The sequence below is a fragment of the Schistocerca americana genome, chromosome 6 (assembly GCF_021461395.2).
Source record: "Schistocerca americana isolate TAMUIC-IGC-003095 chromosome 6, iqSchAmer2.1, whole genome shotgun sequence".
Lineage (NCBI taxonomy): Eukaryota > Metazoa > Arthropoda > Insecta > Orthoptera > Acrididae > Schistocerca > Schistocerca americana.
The window spans coordinates 196700652-196725168 of record NC_060124.1 but is presented as its reverse complement, the minus strand read 5'-3'; the positions used below and the strand labels follow the sequence as shown (position 1 = coordinate 196725168).

The following is a 24517-nucleotide window of genomic DNA, read 5'->3' as shown; positions in this document are numbered from 1 at the left end:
GTAGACAGCGAATAAAAGCTGTAAGTTTAGAATACGCGTAATATTAACTTTTTAGGCAGATACCTTATTTCAATAAAAGTTTGCAATTTTGATTGGGTAGAATATGTTAAAAAATAAATTTTTCTCAAGGAGCCTCTTAAAAAAAAGGGGGAGGGGGTCATCTTATATTCAGGGTCATCTTGTACTCAGGTAAATATGGTACATCTTCTCATAATCAGATTTCTTTTAATAAGTTGAGTAATATTGGTTTTGTTACTTTCCACCAATTGCTCGGTAAATCATTTGATGCTGTCATCAGGCACACAGCAGTTTTTATTTTATTTATTTATTTTGTGGTTATGCTTTCATTGACATTTCAAATGACTCTCTAACTATGATGAGCAGCACTTTAATCTGCCAGGAAACCTTCCTCACTTTAGAGTTTGAAGTTAAGAGTACTAGATAACACATCCAATAAAGGAACAATGATGTCACTCAGTAACTATGTGCAGGTTGTGAATCCTACCTGGTAGGAATTATTAAAACTTTATTTCATCCACTATGCATTTCATTGATCATGCTGTCATCATAAGGTAGGTTTCATTCTGTTTCATATATGTATTTTGCATTTATATCATGCACATGTGACATGCTTTTAACAGCCAGTGATCATATGAGAAGATTAAATGCAACTCTGCACTACTGGTGAGATATTAACATTACTTATAGTTTTGAAAAGTGTAACACACATTTCTACAGAACTGAAAAATATCTACTTCCTGCATATCAAAAGCGAAATAGTTACTGTAGTGATAAACACAGATGATGTACTATGACAGCATACAGTAAGTGTTTCACATCTGTTATACAGTACATAAGGATACTATTTTTGTAGAAATATACATAATAGACTTAAGTGCTGTAATTAAAACACGTACTCCATAACTAGTGGAGGATGACACCTAACCTTCTCATCTCATTTTATCACTGGCTGCCAAAACACATCATGCATGTGCAACAAATGTAATTGTAGATGCAAAAAAGAATCAAACTCTCTTGACACTAACATAATACGAGGGCGTTCTGAAAACTAATGCCTCCAAATTTTTTATTCTGTTCTCAAAATCGACTGAGGTATTAAACATCGTGCACATTACTCAGTCCACTTCCCCACTTTGCTGACAAGTTGCAACCCTCTGTCGCTAGAGGGCTCCAAATTGTAGAGTGTAACACAACAGTATATAATGAAACTATGTCCATACATGTGAGACAGCATGTTGTAATCGAGTTTCTGAAAGCACAAATTCAAAGAGTTTGTCAACACATGGAGCACCCTCTATTTTGGTATGACAATGTCAGACCACACACAAGCACTGCGACATCTGCAACAATCCAACGCCTTTGGTTCACTATTATCAATCGTTCTCCACACAGTCCTGACTTTGCCTCAGATTTTCACCTGTTTCACCAACTGAAGAACACTTTTACAGTCTTCACTGTGATAGTAAGGAACCAGGGCAAGCAGATGTGAGGTTGTGGCTCCATCAACCAAGTCAAACATCCTATGGAGACAGTATTAATAAACTGGTTTCTCTTTGGGAGATATGTGTTTGTCATCAAGGTGACTACAGTGAGAAGTAAATATGTGCACATGAAGCATAAAGATGTAGAATGTTAATAAAGTTCATTTTATTTAAGTTTTTTCACAGAAAAAAATTTAGAGGTACTTCTTTAAGTTGTTTTAAAATTTTCAGACTTGAGTCCAGTTGTTTCCTGGTTAATTTGGGCACTGTACTAAGATTTTCTGACTCAGATTTTACAAATTTATGCAAATCAGAATTATTCTTTCCTTGTCCCACTATCTGATCATTATAATTGTTTTGCAACTAACTGAAAGATAAATTGCTTTCCTTGCTCATGGCAACAATAGGCAAAATGCATATGAACAGCCTGTCACTCTCCTTGTACATCTACTTTGCCACAGTACATCACATGAGATACGTCATGAGTGACATGCTGTAGACCGAATATCTTGGAGGCAGCCATAATAATGTGACTTGACAGTGGAAATAGAAGTTATGAAATAACTTAGAACACAATCTAATATTAATTAGGTAAATCTCAGATCTGAACTGAAAGAGACTAACCTGGCAAAGTCTGATTCTGCCAGAAGAGTATTAACAGCCTGAAGACGCCGATGGAAACGATCAAGTGCACGGACCAAAACCGCTGTATCGCCTGTATCTTGTTCTTGTTCCACTCTGTTACTCATGAGCTCAAAGTAGTTCTGCATGTTTTGGAGCACAAAGTTGTTCAGTTGAGTTGTTGCAACTGAATCTAAATCATCACTGGATCAAGTATTACACCATCAGTCTTGATATGATATCATTAAAAATATACTGACATTACAGGTGGAGAAAAGAATGGCTTACAGTTATCCTGGAGGAAACACACACAGTTCAGCTATACATACAATAGAAATACATATTGCACATCTTTTATCAACACCAACTAATTATCACTCATTTATTTGTTTAGGGCCCATTTTATTACATTCATGATATAGAACTTGTATTTTATTAGAGTATCTTAAGCATCACAGATCTTTATGATCAAAATTATACAGACAGTCAAGAATACTAAACTCGTTATTTCCAGGAAGGAACCAAATGTCAAAAATTGATATTTTATGTGGTTCATCTTGAATGTGCAATGAGAGAGGAGCATATATTTCTAAATGGCTTATGTTTCACAACAGACAAATACCTACTGCAGTAATACTGGTGATGCAACATTGAAAAAAAATACACAACAGTCCTTGATACATGAGACAGGGTGAAGTTTTGCTACTTTTCATCAAAGATGGAGCATTACTCATTACGGAAACTTGCAGACATATTTAATGTATGGTGCAGCAGAATGTAGTACCTGTAAAGCTAAACACAAGAGCAGAGAAACGTTTTGTAACAAATGTCACCCTACTTTGAAGGAATTTATTATCATACACAGAAACATCATAGAAATTGGTTTGATAAAGCTACAAAGAGCTCGCTCGTAAAAAATGTTTGCACAGTAGAATTTGAGGAGATGGAATTGAATCATGTGGAAGAAGACTCGTAAATGAACACTTGTCAATTTGTCTGTGAAATGCATACTGCAAAAAATATACTGTGGAGAATATGGTGTAGCAGCAATTATTCCCCTATAAATAAACAATATGTGCAAGCAATGAGACAGGTTTGTCAATGGATTATCTGATACAATATTACAGTGGCAAACTTACTACAGTTTGAACTATTTATGTAGAAATAGTCATGTCTGGAGTAATGAAAATCCATACATAACTCATATCAGATCACTAGCAGCAATTCTCTACAAACCTTGGGCTGAAATTATGCAAGATAGATGAACAGGTCCTTATTTTCTGGCATCCATTTCAGTGGTCCACATTACATGGTATTCATTTGAAATGCACTGCTGTAGTTGTTGGGAACTTTAGCTCTTATTCCTCATGAGAGGGTGTGGTTTCAATGCAACAGGTTGCTGTACAACTTCAGTATTAATATTCCTGAGCATCTCGATAACAGATAATTTCATCATTGGACTGGACTGGAATCTCTTCCCCCTTTGGAGTTACACAGAATCATTGACGTGTGAAAAATCAGAAAAAAATTGGAGAGAAACTAGTTGGTAGTGTTCCAAGTGCCTGTCACATTCTGTAACAAGATGAGACATATTTGAGAGGACAAACAAAATTTTATGCGCTGATGTAATGCTTGCACTGAGATTGCAGTTGCCACTTTGAACAGTTTCTTTGAACTCAAGTTGTTCATAACAACAAAAAATTTCCAGCCATTAGTTCCTAATGTTAAAGTACTCAGTACAGTATCCTGTACAAGCTATGTAATTATAGTCCTACATTTTGAGAACATCCCTTATACAACACTTAAAAATATTATGAAAAATAATGTCACACAAAGCATTAGCAAACATAAAATTAAAATTATTTTTCTTATTGCCTGCAAAGAACATTTGCTATGTATGAGTGAAGTTAATACACATGCACCAAAATAAGCTAGGATAGTACATTTAAAGTAATGCCATCAACTGTATACTCAGTTCAGTGTTTTGAGGAATGCCTAGACATTACTGCTACTTTGAATCTGTTACTCATTATGGTGCAATCTCCTGCGCAAATTCAGCATCTTCATATAAAAACCAACACACACTTCACACTTTTCATTTCTGCCACAACTACAGCATCTGCCACACAGAGAATTTAAAGCTTCCAACACGATATTTAACACCGGAGTATATGGAGTTAAAAACAACAATAAAATAAAAGCCAGTAATAAATTTAACATGGAGCTTGGTTCCCTGAAAAGACTGGTCTTTACTCTTCTGGTGGAAAAATGTTGTTATTCTACTGACAAATTTGTAGACGACCGTTTCATAGTGCGAATAAGATAATTATTTATTTTATTTGTATACGGAAAACTAGTATGTATTTGTGTAGCTATATGTCAGAAATGGATTTAAAATAATGTAAATATTTTTATTTCTGTTAAAAAATGTTCTTATTGCAAATCTTGACATGTCTCCTACATATCAATCATATGATCTGAAAATTGTAAGTAACAAGATGAATAAATCACATTTCATGTTTCTCCATAATTTCTCCACTTAAGATACACAAGATCAATTATAACAAGATAATGTCCATTACTAAGTCAGAAAGGTGCACAGCAGAGGATGAAATATGGTAAAATATTTTATCTCCGTAACTATCTTGGTATTCAACATTGAACATAATATACAACAAAAAACAAAAATAAATATAACATTCTGTTGATGATGAAGCCATATTGAACAACCACAGAAGGAACTCACTCATAACCTTTTGCAAGGAAGTTTCTCAATATTCAATATAATCAATTCTGGGGATAGCAATTAATACCATCACCAGTCCTTAAAGTAACTTAAATGTAGTTGTTATATTTTCCTTTTTTATATGAAGATATTTGATTTACTTCTATAATATTCTGTAATAAGGTGCTATCATAATACTTAATCCTTTAGTATCGTACCTCTGGTTGGGATCCTGAGAGCGTGGTCTATTCAGGAACATATCATTATATGATGCAACAACAAGGCAAAGGTCACTGAGAAATCCTGAACTACCAGCATCAACAAATTCTATCATATCCTAAAACAAACAAATTCAAAGTGCATGAGAATAAAACATTTACATACACACATAACAGCATGCAACAGTAAGACATTAACAAATATTAAGGTAACTCACAAACATAATATTATGAGTAATATGAAAGATACTATTGTTATACAAGAAATCATATCTCTAGTTCGTTTGTAGCAGCTCTCAATGGGCTCCAACCTTTTTTCATCATGATGTGATTTTTAAAATTACTGAAGACTAACAGGGAGTCTGCATTTCCTAATAGACAAAATATTTGCTAGCTGATATGACAAAGATAATTTTGAAGTTATAGTACTGACAAATACTTGACATTAATTTTTAAATTACAAACCAACAATATTAAATTTTCTTAAAAAGTTATTTATTCAAGCAATTACCAGTTATGGATGTGTCTTCCAACTTTACTATGGTTACATATCCTGTTATTACAAAGTGAATAAAAATCAGACATTTAGGTTTTGGCCAAAGCCTTCTTCAGAAAAGGAAACACACACACACACACACACACACACACACACACACACATTCATTCACACAAGCAAGAACATGTCATGTACACATGACTGCTAACTCCGTCAGCTTGGATTGGAATGTAACTGTCATGTTTAATGGAAGCAGCAATCAGGAGGGGGTGGGGAAGCGGAAGGAATAGCAGGGTGCACGACAGAGTACACAAACTAGAAGGACGTATAACAAGACTGCTAATAGATGCGAGGCATTGTGATGGGGAGGGGGTGGGGGCACGAAGGAGAAAAAGAAAAATGGGAGGAGCAGACAAGGGAAGAGGCAGGTAGGTGCATTGGTAAAGGCAGCACACAAAGAGGTTGACGGAATGTAAACTGGGAGAATATGTTGTAAAGATAGCTCCCATCTGCTCAGTTCAGGAAAGCTGGTGGTGGAGAGGACGATCCAGATGGTCTGGGTTGTGAAGCAGTCATTGATATCAAGCATATTATGTACAGCTGCCCCATGGCTACTTTGCTCTTGGCCACAGTTTGGCAGTGGCCGTTCATCCTGCTGGAGAGCTAGCTGATAGTCATGCCAATATAAACAGCCAATATAAAAAGGAGCATGGCTGGATAGTGGTATCAGCTAGGAGAGGCAGGAGGCAAAGCTGGGATTAGGTTGGATTTGGTTGGAGGGATTGACGACAAAAAAGTGTTTCCATTGCAGAGATAAGGGGAAGAAGAGTAGGTCTTTGACAAGTCCAACATGGTTACATCCATCAATTTCACCTGGGCCTCCACAACCCAGTGTCCCACCTTCCTGGACGTCGACCTCCTCCTCAATAATGGCTCCACCCTCAACTCTGTCCACATCAACACCATAAACGATCAACAGCACCTGCATTTTGACAACTGTCATCCTTTCAACACCAAAAACTCCTTTACATACAGTCTGGCCATCCATGGACAGCATTTCTACAATGCAAGAACTCTTTTGTCCAGTAAGCTGAGAGTCTCACTGCAGCCTTCATAGACAGGCACTATCCCTCTGAACTTAGTCTGTATACAGATCTCCTGTGTCATTTTTACTCGCATCCCCTATCCTCCCACCTCCCCCAAGAACCAGCTACAAAGGAGTGCATCCTTTGTCACCAACCAACAAAACCATACCCTTCTTACGATTTTTATTACCTATCATCATACCCTGAAATGAGGGACATTCTATCCGAGATACTTCCCACACCTCAAAAAAATGGCTCTGAGCACTATGGGACTTAACTTCTGAGGTCATCAGTCCCCTAGAACTTAAACCTAACTTAACCTAAGGACATCACACACATCCATGCCCAAGGCAGGATTCGAATCTGCGACCGTAGCAGTCGCGCGGTTCCAGACGGTAGCGCCTAGAACCGCTCGGCCACTCCGGCCGGCTACTTCCCACTCATTAAGTGGTGTTCCATCAGCCACCCAACCTCCCCAACATCCTAGTCCATCCGTATGCCACTCCCAATCCCAACCCCTTGCCACAGGGATCATATCCCTGTGGAAGACCCAGGTGCAAGACCTGCCAAATCCACCCACTCAGAACTTCTTATACCAGCCCTGTCACAGGCTTATCATGCCCTATCAGAGCTTGGGTCATCTGTGAAAGCAGCCTTTTGTATACCAGCTCTGCTGCAATCACTGCACATCTTTCCCCTTCCCTGCTCCTCTCTTTTTCCTTTTCCACTCCCCCCGCCACACTCCACTTCCCTGCCCCACAGCCTTCTGATGCTGCACCTGTTAGCAGTACTGTCACACTTCTAGTCCCTGCATGCTAGGCAAGACGCCACTCTTCTCTTCTGCCACCCTTATCCTGCTACCCCTTCTCATTCCTCACTTTCTCCAGATTGCTGCTTCCGTTCAATCATAAAGTCGCATTTTGGTCCGAGCTGCTGGAGATGGCGATCATGTGTGCAGGAGGTGTTCTTGCTTGAGTGAATGATTGTGCATGTGTTTCCTTTTTGGAAGAAGGCTTTGGCCAAAAGTTAAATATGTAACAGTCTTTTCATTGTGCCTATCTGCAACTCTGTGTGTCATCTTTATGGTGAGTAGGAATCCAGCATTTCCCTTATAGTGTTGATATTAAAACGGATTTTTACATTGTTTGATTTTGCCTAATGGCTGTTTTTCCATCCCACGACTCTGTGATGTTTCCTTTGTTACTATTCTTTGTCTTTCTGTGTTTATTCATCGCCTTCAAAACTGCATATGTTCTGACTTCTGAGTCACACTGTATCAATGATCTCATCCACACACAACACATGGCTATGTGACTGTGCAAATTGTTGATGCAGCATCTGATACCCAAATTCTTGCCACAAATAATTATAACTGTTCCTATTGATCCCACTTCCTCCCTCATCCTCGTGTATTTTCGCATTTTATTTACCAAACCATTCGGTGCCACACGAACTTCCGATCCTTGACCTAACTAATCGCCCTTCTCCCTCTCTTCCCTTATCACAACACACACAAACTACCATATCTCATCCACCCCCCCCCCCCATGTTTTTAATGTATTTGTGTGTATTTTAATGCAGTATCACACATTTTTGCATATTTTTACATACCAATGAGTGTTTTGGCAGTCTTTATGTATTTTTACATGCCTTTTCTGTTATGTAACTCCCCTCACAATCATCTAACACCTTCATTCGACAATTTTTGCATCGTTTCCATTTCCCCTACGCCATACCTGCCACAATATACCCCTCTCCATCCTTCTGCAACAGTTCAGAAAAGTATCCCTCCCCTTCTACAAAACACAATTCCACATCCTGTGTCTTAAATGCTACTTAAACCATGGAGTCCCTCCCAAAGGTCTAGCCATAAAATTTCCACAAAACTTCTCAGACCCACAGAAACTTGAGTCCTATCCAAAGGCCTCACCTGTAGCCCTAAACCCAAATTTAACCTTGTTGGACGTGTCAAATAACTACTCTCCTTCTATCGATCCCTACAATGGAAACACTTATTTGCCACCAGTCACTCCAAATAAATCCAAGCTAATCACAACAATGAATCCTGCCTCTCCCAGTTCCCACTACCATCCAAATGCAATTCTCCCCTCCCCTAACCAACTCCGGTCTACCTTCCAAGAATTCCTTACCTCCGACTTGGCCTCACCCTCCTTCCCCACATCCCTTCCTAAGAATACCAACCTTCCAGCAGAACAAAGAACAGCCAAACACAACCTCAAAATGAATCCTGACCTAATCATCCTACCTGCAGACAAAGGTTCTGCCACTGTCATTAGGAACCGTGTTCACTATTAGGCAGAAGGCCTCTACCAATTGTTTGACTCTTCCACCTATAAACTTTGTCAGAGTGATCCCATCCCAGAAGACCAACATAACCTCCAATGCCTGCTTAACCTTAGGCCCTTCCCAGAAACTCTCCCCTGAACCCCTTTTGTTCCTCATACCTCTGACCCTCCACACACCCACCTTCTACATGCTCCCCAAAATTCACAGACCCAACTTTGCTGGTTATTGTGCCCCCACTGAAACAATTTCAGCTCTCACTGAGCAACACCGTCACACAAATGCACATAACCTAGCCTCCCACGTCAAAGACACAAGCCACTTCCTTCACCAACTCTCCGCCATCCCCACCCCTTTACCTCCTGGATACCTACTCATCACTGATGATGCCACCTCCCTATACAAGATGCTACTCAAAACATCTGAGAATTTCACAGTACCAGTCAAACCAGTAGCAGTAAGGCATTATGCCGCTAGATGTCTCAAGGTACATGTCTTAGTTAGTGAGGCATAAAGTTGCGTCATCTTTGGCACACGCACTTGTGAGTTGTTGTGGTGTATGCCAGCACTTCCGCAAATTGTGAAATGGATAACATTGAGGGGCAACAGATTTGCATCAAATTCTGTTTCAAGTTGAAGAAAACTGCAGCTGAAACCCACCGCATGCTGACAGAGGCGTTTGGTGAGAGAACACTGAGTCAAGCAAGAATATTTGAGTGACTGAAGCACTTTGAGGAAGGTCACGAATCTGCGGAGATGACAAACATTCTGGTCGACCATCAACATGCTCAACACTGGACATGATCATGAAACTGCATGACATGATCTATGAAGACAGAAGATAGAAAATTCACAATGTCTGTAACAGACTTGAGCTGTCATACAGTACATTATGGTACATGACAACTATTTCTAGCCAGTGAACTGAACATGAGATGAATTGCAACAAAGTTTGTCTCTTGTCTTGTCAGCATCAACTAACGAAACCTCAGGATTCAGACGTGCATTGAGCTGCACCAAAGAGTTTGAGAATGTCCCAAACTCTTATCCTGAGTCATAACAGGTGATGAATCTTGGGTCTAGGATTATGACTCTGAAACGAAGCAGCAATCATCATGATGGAAAACACCATCTTCTCCAAGATCTTCTGAAAAAAGCTCGTTAAGTTCACAGGAACACAAAGCCAATGCTGATCATTTTTTTTTTTATGACATTTGGAGAGGACTTTGTTCCACCTCATCAGCCTGTCAATGGGCAGTTTTAGTGCAAGGTTTTGAGATGACTGAGGGGAAATGTTTGCCACAAATTGTCAGAGTGGTGGAAAAAGGAAGACTGGTTGCTGCACCATGGCAATGCAGCCACACAGATCTCACTCACTCTGAAGAAATTCTTGGGCAAAAACAGCATTGGCAATAATCTCTCACCCTCCTTACTTGTCAGACCTAACCCCAAGCGACTTCTACCTGTTTCCAAAGATGAAAATCACATTTAAAGGCCAATGTTTTGAGTCAACTGAAGACACGAAAGTGGAATCACAATGGTGCTGGGGATGGTGGTCATGTGTATGGGGAGTGTTCTTGCTTGAGTGAATGAATGTGTGTGTGTGTGTTTCCTTTTTTGAAGGAGGCTCTAGGTACAAGCTAAATGTGGAACAGTCTTTTCATTGTGCCTGTCTGCAACTCAACATGTCATTTTTACAATGAGTAGCAGTCCATCATTTGCCTCATATTGTTTGAATAAGAATTAGTTATAAAAGGTACAATGAATGTTACAAACACATTTATTTAGGCTATCAAACTGCGTGAGCTGCTTCTTTCTTGTCTGCAACATATCCTGTAAATACAGGTACATCTTTCTTTTTCCCCAGCATGCCACTTGCAGGGCATGACAAATTTTATGATGTTTTCCATTTGTACTATGCCGGCATTGATTGCACTAATTAACATAACAAAACTCTTTGGTCAGTGGTTCAGCCATCTGCTGCAGGACTATCTCCACAGCAGTTTGATCTGAGCTCCTGCTAAATGCACATGTGTCTTTTCTTTGTATTGCTATGGACAATAAAGTTTATATATTTCCAGCTTTCTGTCTCATCATTCAACAGTAATCATCTTCACTTGCATCCTCTTCACAAGTGACAAACATCAACAACTACTAAGGATTATCCTGCATCCTTCATCTCATCTCTTATGCGACAACAATGGGACCATTTCACAACTGTAGTACAATGTAGTGACTTATACAGTGTCCAGTTTAGTGCTTCCATCAATAGGAACAACCTTCACTTATTGTAAAACATGAAAGTGACTTTTTTTGGGGCTGAGCCGATGACATCGACAATGACCTCCATATGCCTGAAGAATGTGTACAGACTACTGACCTTCTGGGTGACTTTGCTAATGAATACAGGAGAATGTCCAACAACTCTATCAATCAATGCCAAACCGAGTAACTGCTTGTATAAAGACCAGAGGTGGACTGACATTTTATTGACTTCCTCAATTTGTGAAGCTGTTTCTCTTGAATGAATCATCCAATTTTTCTGAAATTGTAATCAGTTGTTTGACTTTAAATGTACATCAGAACTAACAATTTCCATCCCATTTGAATACTTCCTTCAAGCTGTGTCTTTTGTTTATCTGTATTTATCATGATGGGATCAATACCATAAAATGTAATGTTTTGAACATACAACTGAGGTAACCTGAGAACCGCTTAATGCTTCATTTATTTACTTTACTTTGAGCCTTGAACCTTATCCACTTCCTGTATGGCATTTGATTGGCAGTGTCATTTATAGGTGTCCAGGAATTCAAAGGGGCAGTGCACATCTACAGCACTGTTGCCCTAACACCAATACTGATTCTTTCATAAATGTCTGGGTGTAGTTCATATATATGATGACTAATGTCCTTATTGTCCCAATCTCTTTATCATGTAATAGTTCACTAGAACTTAAATTCAACTTTATTTGTGATTCGATCCACTGTGGTTGCCTCATCTGCTCACTGTCTCCTTTTATATTTAGTTCACCAAAAATTTCTCGGGTCATTTTTATTCTACCGTTTATTTCTTCTGATATCCATCAAGTCATTGTCTCCAATGGCACTAAATATAAAAACTCAACTGTTTTACAATTTCACTGTTAATTTATACTAATTTATTTTTAATTACATTATTTTAGGCCAAATGTAATTGATTTTCAGATCTACATTCAAAAATGAACTATTAGATTCTATTCTGAGTTTGTTTTTAGTGTACCATTGCTGCATCAGCAAGATAACATTTATTGTTTTACCTCTACCTTTAACCCTCGACCTGTCATGTGGGGTTTTATTTATTTATTTATTTATTTATTGTTCTGTGGGACCAAATTAAGGAGAAGTCTCCATGGTCATGGAACGAGTCAATACATAAAATAATAACACGATAGTAGAAACAGATAAAATGAAATATAAGTAACATATTCAGGTGACAATTCGTAAGTTTACATAAAGAAAAGCAACAATGTAACACTGGAATTTGCTTAATTTTTCAGCTCTTCCAGGAATTCCTCGACAGAATTGAGGGAGTGAGCCATGAGGAAACTCTTCAGTTTAGACTTAAGTGTTTGGGCTACTGCTAAGATTTTTGAGTTCTTGTGGTAGCTTATTGAAAATGGATGCAGCAGAATACTGCACTCCTTTCTGCACAAGAGTCAAGGAAGTGCATTCCACATGCAGATTTGATTTCTGTCTAGTATTAACTGAGTGAAAGCTGCTAACTCTTGGGAATAAGCTAATATTGCTAACAACAAACGACATTAAAGAAAACATATACTGTGAGGGCAATGTCAGAATTCCCAGACTATTGAATAGGGGTCAACAAGACGTTCTCGAACTTACACCACACATAGCTCGAACAGCCCGTTTTTGAGCCAAAAATAACCTTTTTGAATCAGAAGAATTACCTCAAAAAATAATACCATATGACATAAGCGTATGAAAATATGCGAAGTAGACTACTTTTCGTGTTGAACTGTCACTTATTTCAGATACTGTTCTAATGGTAAATAAAGCAGCATTTAGTTTCTGAACAAGATCCTGAACATGGGCTTTCCACAACAGCTTACTATCTATCCGAACGCCTAGGAACTTGAACTGTTCTGTCTCGCTAATAATGTGCCCATTCTGTCTGATCAAAATATCGGTTCTTGTTGAATTGTGAGTTAGAAACTGTAAAAACTGAGTCTTACTGTGATTTAGCATCAAATTATTTTCCACAAGCCACGAACTTATTTCATGAACTACATTATTTGATACTGTTCCAATATTACACACAAGATCCTTCACTACCAAGCTGGTGTCATCAGCAAACAGAAATATTTTTGAATCACCTGTAATACTAGAAGGCATATCATTTATATAAATAAGAAACAGCGGTGGCCCCAGCACCGACCCTTGGGGAATGCCCCACTTAACAGTGCCCCATTGGGACTGAACATCACTACCACTCTCAATATTGCAAAGAATTACCTTCTGCTTTCTGTTCTTAAAGTAAGAGGCGAACCAATTGTAAGCTACTCCCCTTACTCCATAATGGTCCAACTCCTGCAGTAATATTTTGTGGTCAACACTGTCAAAAGCCTTCATTAAATCAAAGAAAACACCTAGCATTCGCAACCTTTTATTTAATCCATCCAAAACCTCACAGAGAAAAGATAATATAGCATTTTCAGTTGTTAAACCATTTCTAAAACCAACACTTGACAGCAAATTAAGTGAATTTAAATGCTCCAGTAACCTTGTATATACAACCCTCTCGATAACTTTAGCAAACAGCGATGGCATAGAAATAGGTCTATAATTGTCAACATTATCCCTGTCTCCCTTTTTATAAAGTGGCTTCACTACCGAGTACTTTAATTGGTCAGGAAACCGACCACTCCTAAAGGAAAAGTGTACTGAGCTAACATACATAGAACAATACTTCAGTATTCTTCTAGATACCCCGTCATATCCATGAGAGTTCTTGGTCTTTAGTGATTTAATTATTAGCTCAATCTCCCTCTTGTCAGTATCATGGAGGAGCATTTCAGGTAACAGTCTCGGAACACTTTTTTCTACGAGCGCTATATGATTCCCTGTTGGGACTAGGTTTCTATTTAGTTCACCTGCTATATTCAGAAAGTGATTATTAAATACAGTACATATATGCGACTTATCAGTAACATGGACATTCCCACTACACACTGATTCTATATCCTTGACCTGTCTCTGCAGACCATCCACTTCCTTTACGACTGACCATATGGTTTATTTAAAAACAAAGATGATGTGACTTACCATACGAAAGTGCTGGCAGGTCGATAGATACACAAACAAACACATAAATACACACAAAATTGAAGCTTTCGCAACCAATGGTTGCTTCGTCAGGAAAGAGGGAAGGAGAGGGAAAGATGAAAGGATGTGGGTTTTAAGGGAGAGGGTAAGAAGTCATTCCAATCCCGGGAGCGGAAAGACTTACTTCAGGGGGACAAAAGGACAGGTACACACTCGCGCACACACACACACATATCCATCCACACATACACAGACACAAGCAGACATTTGTAAAGGCTTTTTAACTGGAGATCTGGTGTGAAAAAAGGCGAAAAAGTGTTGGTTAAAGCTGGGCTGTGTTGATCCTGTGGTGAACTTGGGTTGGTAGACAACGATGTGCATAAAGGTTAGGTGGTTGTGTTGCCGCCAAAACACGTTAAAGGGATGGAGAAATTCACGAAAATTTCGAAAAAACTACGTGTAAATGTATTAAAAGGAGTGGTTTTGTGGTGGCAGATTATGAGAATGAGGCTAACAATTGTCTGACGAAGAAATAATGACGTTAAAACCTGTAGGAAGCGGCTAAAAATGATCAATGATGTGGGAAAAATGCAAATGGAAATACTGCAAAAGCTATCAGAACTAGCCGAAATGGTTGTTTAATAGGTGAAAGGAACTGTTTGTGAACTAGAAACGGTCGATTTTATAGCAGCGGTAGAGTTGAAAGCGGAAAAAAAAATTTTGGTTATGGTATGGAAGTGGGTTACGTATTATTGAGTATATATAGGCGGGATAAAATTGTATAGTAGATTACGGTAAAAAGGAGAAGGTGAATACAAAGTGAACCTACTGGCAAAAACAGAAAGAGAAAATAAGATGACAGAAAAGATTTCGAAATGCAACAGTGACAATAACAAACGTAATTGTTGGGTTCAAATTAATAATATGAATATAATAGAGGGAAACATTCCACGCGGGAAAAATATATTTAAAAACAAAGATGATGTGACTTACCATACGAAAGCGCTGGCAGGTCGATAGATACACAAGCAAACACATACATACATACACACGAAATTGAAGCTTTCGCAACCAATGGTTGCTTCGTCAGGAAAGAGGGAAGGAGAGGGAAAGATGAAAGGATGTGGGATTTACGGGAGAAGGTAAGGAGTCATTCCAATCCCGGGATTGGAAAGACTTACCTTAGGGGGGAAAAGGACAGGTATACACTCGCGCACACACACACATACCCATCCACACATACACAGACACAAGCAGACATCCGCTCCCGGGATTGGAATGACTCCTTACCCTCTCCCTTAAAACCCACATCCTTTCGTCTTTCCCTCTCCTTCCCTCTTTCCTGATGAAGCAACCACTGGTTGCGAAAGCTTGAATTTTGTGTGTATGTATGTGTTTGTTTGTGTATCTATCGACCTGCCAGCGCTTTCGTATGGCAAGTCACATCAACTTTGTTTTTAAATATATTTTACCCGCGTGGAATGTTTCCCTCTATTACATTCTGACCATATGGTTTTAATTTTATCCTGAGAGTTAGCTATTCTATCTGCATACCACATACTTTTTGCCTTCCTAACAACTTTTTTAAGCACCTTACAATACTGTTTGTAATGGGCTGCTGCATTCACATTTTGACTATTCCTAACGTTTTGATATAATTGCCACTTTGTTCTACAGGATATTCTTATCCCTCTAGTCAGCCACCCAGGCTGCCTGTTTGTGCTAGTACCCTGCTTTGAACGTTCTAACTGAAAGCAACTTTCAAAGAGCACGAGAAAAGTCTTGAGGAAAGCATTATATTTATCGTCTACTGTATCAGCACTATAAACATCTTGCCACTCTTGTTCCTTGATAAGGTTTACAAAGGTCTCTAAAGCAACTGGATCAGCTTTCCTAAAAAAGTTGATAACTATATTTAACATGTGTTGCAGCACGAAAATCTCTTAGTGTTAAAATTTGTGCATCATGATCTGAAAGGCCATTCACCTTTTTGCTAACAGAATGCCCTTCTAGTAATAAGGAATGAACAAAAATGTTGTCTATGGTTGTTCTACTGCTCCCTTGCACTCTCGTTGGAAAGAATACGGTTTGCATAAGATTATATGAATTAAGGAGGTCTACCAGCATCCTCTTCCTTGCACAATCACTTATACGATTAATATTGAAGTCACCACATATAACTAACTTTTTGTATTTTCTACAAAGTGAACCAAGAACCTCCTCTAGCTTTAGCAAAAATGTTGTGAAATCGGAGTCTGGGGATCTATAAATAACAACAGTTAGAAGTTTAGCTCCACTAAATTTAACCACACCTGCACAACATTCAAACACCTTTTCAGTGCAGTACTTTGAAACATCAATTGAATCAAATGGGATACCGTTTTTCACATACATGGCTACTCCCCCACACTGCAAAGAGCTCCTAGAAAAGCTGCCAGCAAACACCTGTATCCTGGTAAAGGAAGCCTCTGAATGATCTCCTTATTTAAGAAGTGTTCAGATATACCAATAGTTTCAGAGTCAACATCTATAAGCAGTTCACTAACTTTGTCTCTAATACCATGTATATTTTGATGAAATATACTAAATCCCTCATTAATCGGATACCTAAGCTTAGTGGAAAGTGGTTTCTTTGTTAGAGAGACTTCCCTTAAGCAGGAATACCTATCAGCTGACTTCAATCTAAAAGAGGTACAGCTCTAACACCCATTACTACAGGAATTTTCCCATGAGTGATCCCACCATCCCCACATATGCTGTCACCTATAAGCTTTGCCAACCTCCCCTTTCCATACCTGTTGAGGTGCAGGCCATGTCTAGTGAAACCCGTCCTGCTGATAGACTCCACTGACACCACTGAAATGTGACTCATGCCTTCTGTCATCAGCGCACCCCCTAGTCTCATGTTATTACACCTGACGGCTGTATTAAGATGAGGCCGATCGTGACGCTGAAACAGTTCCATGAAATGCACATTCGTGTTGCCAGTCTGAGTGGCTATCTTTTCCAGGTCACCATCTATGTCATACTCCCCATCCCTGTCTTCAGAAGCCTAGCTTCTACATAAATGGCAACTACGTACTTTTAAAATTTTTCCAGCTGTCTATTACTCTTGACAGCTTCCTAAAAGGGACAATATTTAACAACCGCACTGGCAACAATTAGTCTGTGTGTGTGTGCCATTTGGTGCAGATGTGTGTTTCTGCATGAGGTGTTGAGGGACCCCACGCGACGAATGGCATAAGTGAAATTCTAAAGGTTCCTTTATTTGTTTTTTTTGTGTGTTTCTTTTGTTACAGTGTTTATATTAATGATTCATTTTGTTGTAGAGCAGTTCAAATAAAATAAACATGGACAAACAACAGCGTGAATGAATTCTGAGATGGCTAGAAGAGGAAAACAACAAAATTATTGGTGGTGAAGAAGAGAATGTTGATTTTCCAGAGGAAGTTAGTGATCATGACACAGTATCAGAGCGAGACTGAAAAGATAACAATCCTCAAGAACATCTTCAACTGCTAGAATGCTCAAATAGTAACGAAGATGACATTTCATTATCAAATTTATCATCGCATAACTTCTATTCTGTCAAAGAAAGACAAAGAGACGGAACGTACACTGTTCTTTGAAAATGGAAAAAAACTCCCTAGCAACAGGCTGTTAGATGATGACTTCATCCCTACCAACGGGCTGTCAGAAGACAACTACATAATACTGTCACAGAACAACCAGGTCCCCAAGGCACAGCACGCGAGTTTAGTAACCCTTTAGAATCTTGGTTATTGTTTATTGACTTAGAAATGTTGCAGCACATGGTAGACTGCATAAATATAAAAATAACATCAATGTGGATAAATTATGACAGAGAATGAGACTGTGGGCTTACTGATTTGACTGAGTTGAAAGCTTTGTTTGGCGTCATGTACATAACAGGGTTACATAAGTCGTCACATACTTCAATTGATGACATTTGGATTACTGATGGAACTGGCCTTGATTTCTGTTGTGCTGTTATGTCTAAACAGCGATTTCAGTTTTTACTTAGAGCTCTTAGATTTGACGACATTCGCACAGGTGGAGGCGAAGTCTAACAGACAAGTTGGCACAAATGAGGCCGTTATACAATATCTTTGTCAACAAATGTGAGAAACACTATAGAAGCAATGAGTAAGTTACAGTGGATGAGATGCTAGAGAATTACAGAGGATCATGACGATTTCATCAATACATGCCCAGCAAATCTGTGAAATATGCATTAGAGATTTATGTTGGTGAACAGCCGGAAAGACCTTTTTATCAAGACAGTTCGACCAACGCACTTGTCAAGCAGCTAACTGCTCCCATATCAGGTACTGGACCAAATGTGACCATGGACAATTGGTTCACAAGCATTCCTTTAGCAGAAGCACTACTGAAAGATCACAGATTGACAGTGGTTGGTACACTTCGAAAAAATAAACCAGAATTTCCAAGTGAATTCAAGCAGAAGGGTAGCAAGAATGTTTAACAATTTTTGGCTATCAATCAACAATCACTTTGCTGTTTTATTGCCCAAATAAGAACAAAACAGTAATACTTCCTTCAACAATACATCATACTGGTGTCAGATGATAGTGCACACAGGAAACTTCCTTTAATTATAAGCTTTTACCATAAAACAAAATGGGGTGTTGATGTAGTGGACCAACTTACCCGCAGCTACTCTGTTGCATCAGTTTGCACACCCATGGCCACTGCAGCTGCTTTTTACTTTCCTGGACATTGGTGCACTGAATGCTCACATAATACTGGACACAGTAAATCAGGCATACAAAATGGAATGTAAAGTTTTATTGAAAACACTGGCATTTGAACTGGGTTGCCCTCAACTGCATTTACGAGAAACTATAACAACTTTACCTCGTGAGTTGAAACAGTGTATAACATGATTCCTAACTGCTGTTCAGGATGTACCACCTGATGATGAGTTTGTACCAACGAGAAAGTGTTGCATTCATTGTCAAAGATGAGCACATAGAAAAATTCAAATCTATTTGTCATTTCTGCAAGGATAATATATGCCCAGCTCATACCAAAGCACTGTTCATAGTCCGTATTCAAAACAAAAACTAGGCCCACTTAGATGTGTGAAAGTTTATACATTTTTTATCAGTTCATGTTACTTTCTATTTTTTATTAGTATTATGTCTGTGTTGAACTCAATTAATTGTTAGATTTAAAGAAATTGCTTGGTTTTCATAAAGAAATAAACACCATGATAAACTTTTTCCAAAGAGACAATGTTTACATAGTGTAAATAAATATCTAACATATAATTACTTCTTTATTTCATTACAGTCCTCTTACATAACTAAATCGTATAAAATAATACCCAAAATATATGTTATAACAGCAATTAGATACTGTTTATCCTTTTGGGGTCTCTCATGACCTCACGTTACAAGAAAGGCACGACAGGTCGAGGATTAACCTTAAGTCTGCTGAGGCAACTGCCAGTATGTCATGTTCATATGTGACATTATGTCTATATGATCATGCCCATTAAGTAACAGTTTCATCCCAACAAAAGGATAGCAGACAGAATTTTCTGGTTAGCCTTTGATAATGGTACTTCTATCTGCCCATCTTGCCACTCAAGAGGTTCATTCACTGCAGCGGCAATATGAGATGCATCAAATGAATTTGTGAGTAAAATTTTGCTGAGTTATCTGATTAAACAGTTACATAATTCACAGAGTAAATACGGAAAAAGATTAAAATATGTTATATTTGAAAAGTCTGTTAACTGCATTAGAAAATGAAAACATCAATAAAAACTGTCATCATAATCATACAAAATTAAAATATCAAGTTAATTTTAATGTGAATATTGTAGCAATATCTTTTTCATTATGAAACTGTAATTATATCGTCTCAACCAAGAAGTAAATTTTGTGGATTGTTAAGATGTCATAAAGGTGATCATGGTTGCAACTGGGAGAATCAGTAAGCCGAGGTGTTTTGTTCAGTTCAATTTTTCTTTCAATCTCAGTGAGATTATATGGTCTGTGAGCTACAAAGAGTTGTTATGAATAAATGATGAACCTAAAAAAGGGACTGAGTTGTCACCAGACTTTTATTAAGCAAATTCATCATAATGACATAAGGTCATTAAATTATACAAAAGAACACCTCAGGACTTCTGGAGCAAAGATAAATAATATTTAAATATGACCAACAATCACAATCACCAGTGAGTCAACAAGTTAGGTAACTAATTATTTATAAAACATTTGCCTGCTCCAAATCATTTTTTTATTATTTTATAAGAATCACAATATTATAACGTAAATACTGCAAATGATTAAAATATTTAAACTAAAATTTTTACTTTATTTTTGCATCTGTAATGTGAGCAGAAGCAACTGACAGTAATTTTCATTTCAGCCAGTGTACAGGGAAAACAGAAAGTCTTACCTGATCTTTCATGTCTTGTAGCACCTGTAGCTGTTCTGTCATGCGAACTTGTGCATGAGCAAGAAAATCAGAGCACAGTGAATCTGGAGGTTCTTTCAACTGTAGCAATAAATCAACTGATTCAGCTAGCTCTTTTGGTGATGCCTGTATTCAGTTAAATTGAAGAAAAATTATTATTGCACCAGTCGTAAATTACAGTAGTTTTATTAAAAGTAAGTTAGGAGAAACTACACAAGGCCTATTTGTATTAACCTAGACCACAAACCCTCAAGGCTGAGAATTTCTTCCGAATTGTTGTAAATTTACACCTTCACCATATTCTTTGTATCTTACATATCCTTATCATTGATCCATATGGTCAATTACGTCTTTTACAGAATAATGAATGTAAATAAGAGAAAATTACAGAAATGTAAACATAGCTGTACTAATTTAATACTGTGGAACAACATAAGAACTGAAAGATCAGATGCAAAAAATTGAAGGTACAGATGTATTGTGATGTGTACTAAATGTGTGTATCATATTGTTCATTTGTGGCATCTCAGTCTATTACATTACACAGTCCCGGAGCTTCATGCTTAAGTTTATGTACAGAAAATTAAACCTTTTCTGTGTCAGAAATGTGTGGCTACTGGACAATTTGAATCAGCAGCAATCTTTATTTCTCATAGGTACCCCTGCAAAGAGTAATTGTTTGTACTGTTTATTTCATAAAAACATAATTGTCTAACTGTTTGTGTTGTATTCAACAAATGCTCTTGGTTGGTTGGTTGACACTGGGGAGGGAACCAAACAGTGAGGTCATTAGTCCCATCGGATTAGGGAAGTATGGGGAAGGAAGTTGGCCATGCCCTTTCAAAGGAACCATCTCAGCATTTGCCTGAAGCGATTTTAGGGAAATCACGGAAAACCTAAAGCAGGATGGCTGGATGTGGATTTGAACCATCTTCCTCCCAAATGCAAGTCCAGTGTACTGATCACTGCACCACCTCAGTCAGTAAAAATTCTCCTAGTGTCAAACACAAATATGTGGCATCAGTTTCATGTCTTTTCATCAGATTCTGTTGGTATCCTCTCAGGACGTGAAGGGATTACCTTTGACTGTATTCTGAGTTTGGTGAAAACTTAAATTTACAGCAAGCCACTTAAATTAATATAAAACATCACAAATGCGTGTACACTGATCTTTAACAGATGGTATTGTATCAGATGGGTATGGAGAACTAAGTTATTGATGTGATATGGGTGCCATTTCTGTGAAACAATATGGCTATTTTTTCCAACTTGTACAAGGGCCTCTAGAGGGAAGCTTACTAATAACTGACTCAAATAACTGTAGCTACTGTAATTGAATAATTTGTCACATGAAATTTTTATCTCTTTAAATTCATGTTGTTATCGAAATGTGGTAGCTGAATGCTGTTCATTGTTTCTGTTTGCAAGTCTACAAACATCTGTGAAAAGTAGGTGAATTTTGATTGTTATAAACCGTTTAGTTTCTTTTAGAACACAGCAAAGTGTCTCTTTTGTCTAGCAAATACAGAAGAGTATCACTATTATTTAGTTCAATAAGTAGCAAATGAAAGAAAGTTCCAACTGTTGCATGTGGTGTTGTCATACTAATATTATTAGTTTTTTCAGAACCAAAGTCCCATAATTTTCACACAAGCATTTTATGTATTTGATATTTCAGATACACATCAGCAATTGGGGAAAGGTTTTCACAAATGCACCCATGAACAACTGAAATGGATACATTTACCTAGTCATGTAAAGAGTACCACCTTTCACCCTGTTGACATTTGCAATTCACTGTGTTACGGACAGCACTCCATATGATAATGAAAACATTGTTGAGTCACTCTGATATTGGACTGTTCAACCAGTGGTCACAACCCATTGTGACCGATCATAACTGGATCAAAGCGTGCACATATCACTTTATTTGTCATTAATTTGTTCAACAGGACTCAGATCAGTTGACCTGAGGTGCCACAAAAACACCCTCATAACTGTGGAGAGAATCTCAAACCAATTTGAAACAGTACAGGAGCATCCGAAATGTGCATTATCTTGCTGAAAGAAAGGGTTCCCACCTGAGTGCTCTAGGCAGGAGGACAGATGCACAGTTGACCAGAAGGTTCCTGAATCATTTGTTGGTGAGAGATGATGACAGACGTGGAAGGATCCTATTTCATTCCCTGTAAACATCCTGAAAATAAGCATACCTCCACCACCTACCCGAACAGCATCTTGTTGGCAGGTGGGTGCAACACTTAATGTGATTTTTGACATCTCGTACCACGCAGTTGGTGTGTAACAACTTAAATCATGACTCAGCAGTGCATGTGGCCCTTTTTCATGTTTCAAGCAACCTATGACAGTGTTTCTGTGTCCCTGCAAATCTCTGTTCCCTGTACTGTGGTAAAAGCAGAGGTATAGGCATGGGCATGTGGATTCAGTATTGCATTATGATGAGCAAGCTCCGGATAGTATGTCCACTCACCAGACGTTGTCAAGCACTGAACTGGTGAGTAATTTGTTTCAGATTCTAACAGCAGGTAAATGGGATACAGTGCAATACTCAATGGCAACCTGTCATCAACATGTTGTTACTCATGGCAGATGACTCTTCACCTACAAGTACAAACATGCAAATGAAGCAACAGAAATACAACTGTCTATATCTACCTTACAAGTCCTGATTTGTCTTATTCTGTCTTCACAGTCTTTCCATGAGATATATGTTAAGCATTTCCATAATACTTGCATGCTTATCAGATCTACTATAACAAATGTAGCAGCAGACCTCTGAATTGATCCAAAGTCTTCCTTTAATCTGAACTGGTTGGGATTCCCAAACACATGAGTAGTACTCCAGAATGGGTCACAGGAGTTTTATGTAAACTGTTTCCTTTACAGGTGAACTACACTTTCCTAGAATTCTTCCAATAAACCAAAGTTGACCTTTTGCCTTCCCTCCGAAGAACATTATGTACTCATTGTGTTTTATGATGTTTTGCTATGTTGTGCCTGTGAGGTAACAGGTAAGTTGTGGCGCCCTGGAAATATTCTAAGTTCAGAGTTGGCGTGACCACACAGGCCACTCGGCAAGCCAGGGCCTGGGAGCAAATAAGTGGTGCCGAATGTTAACTGGGGTCCAGGAACCGAGTGGCTGGGAATTCCATGGTGACGCTGTGTCGATGAAAGAGACTTGTATGCTGAGAGTGCCAAAGGTGGCGCACTTTCTGAAACCTTAATGGCAGACAATTCACAGTTTGTATAGAAATTAATAGTAGCCAGATGAATCATGATACCTCAAAAAGAAATATCTACAGTACCATTATTTGCAGATCTGACTGTAAATTATACAAGTAACACCCAGCAACGAATTTCCAAAATCTAAACAGTTCAGCTGATTGTGTTGATCTACGTTTCTTTAGAAAGCGATTAGTGGAAACCTAAATTGGTATAAATTACAGGGATGTAACTTGAATAGTACAGGAGTTATTGGAGGTGAAAGTGGCCGATTACTATCGATTGTGTCACAGTTACACAAAAAAACGGTAACAGCATGCTTATAAATATATTTATTCATCTATGTCTTTGTTTATATCTGATATATACTATTCATGAAGAAATTGGTCAAATATTTACTGTGTTTTAGAAAGCAAGTAGACATTAGGCTACTGGCCTACTTTTGCTTTGCTATTCCTTTGATATATGTTTATTTAATTTGTTTATGTATTTAATAATGTATGTTAGAGCATGTTACGGTCCAGC

The 24517-nt window shown here is 38.2% G+C and overlaps 1 protein-coding gene across 1 annotated transcript in view; it reads right to left on the bottom strand.

Moving 5' to 3' along the window:
* The window catches only part of LOC124619432 (vacuolar protein sorting-associated protein 51 homolog), a 120711-nt gene that overhangs the window by 53902 nt on the left and 42292 nt on the right, over positions 1-24517 (bottom strand). The window contains exons 6-8 of the mRNA XM_047145808.1: positions 20732-20875; positions 5067-5185; positions 2127-2327 (exon numbers count right to left, since the gene is read on the bottom strand). Coding sequence (XP_047001764.1) covers positions 2127-2327; positions 5067-5185; positions 20732-20875 — 464 coding nt within the window. The remainder of the gene's footprint in view (positions 1-2126; positions 2328-5066; positions 5186-20731; positions 20876-24517) is intronic.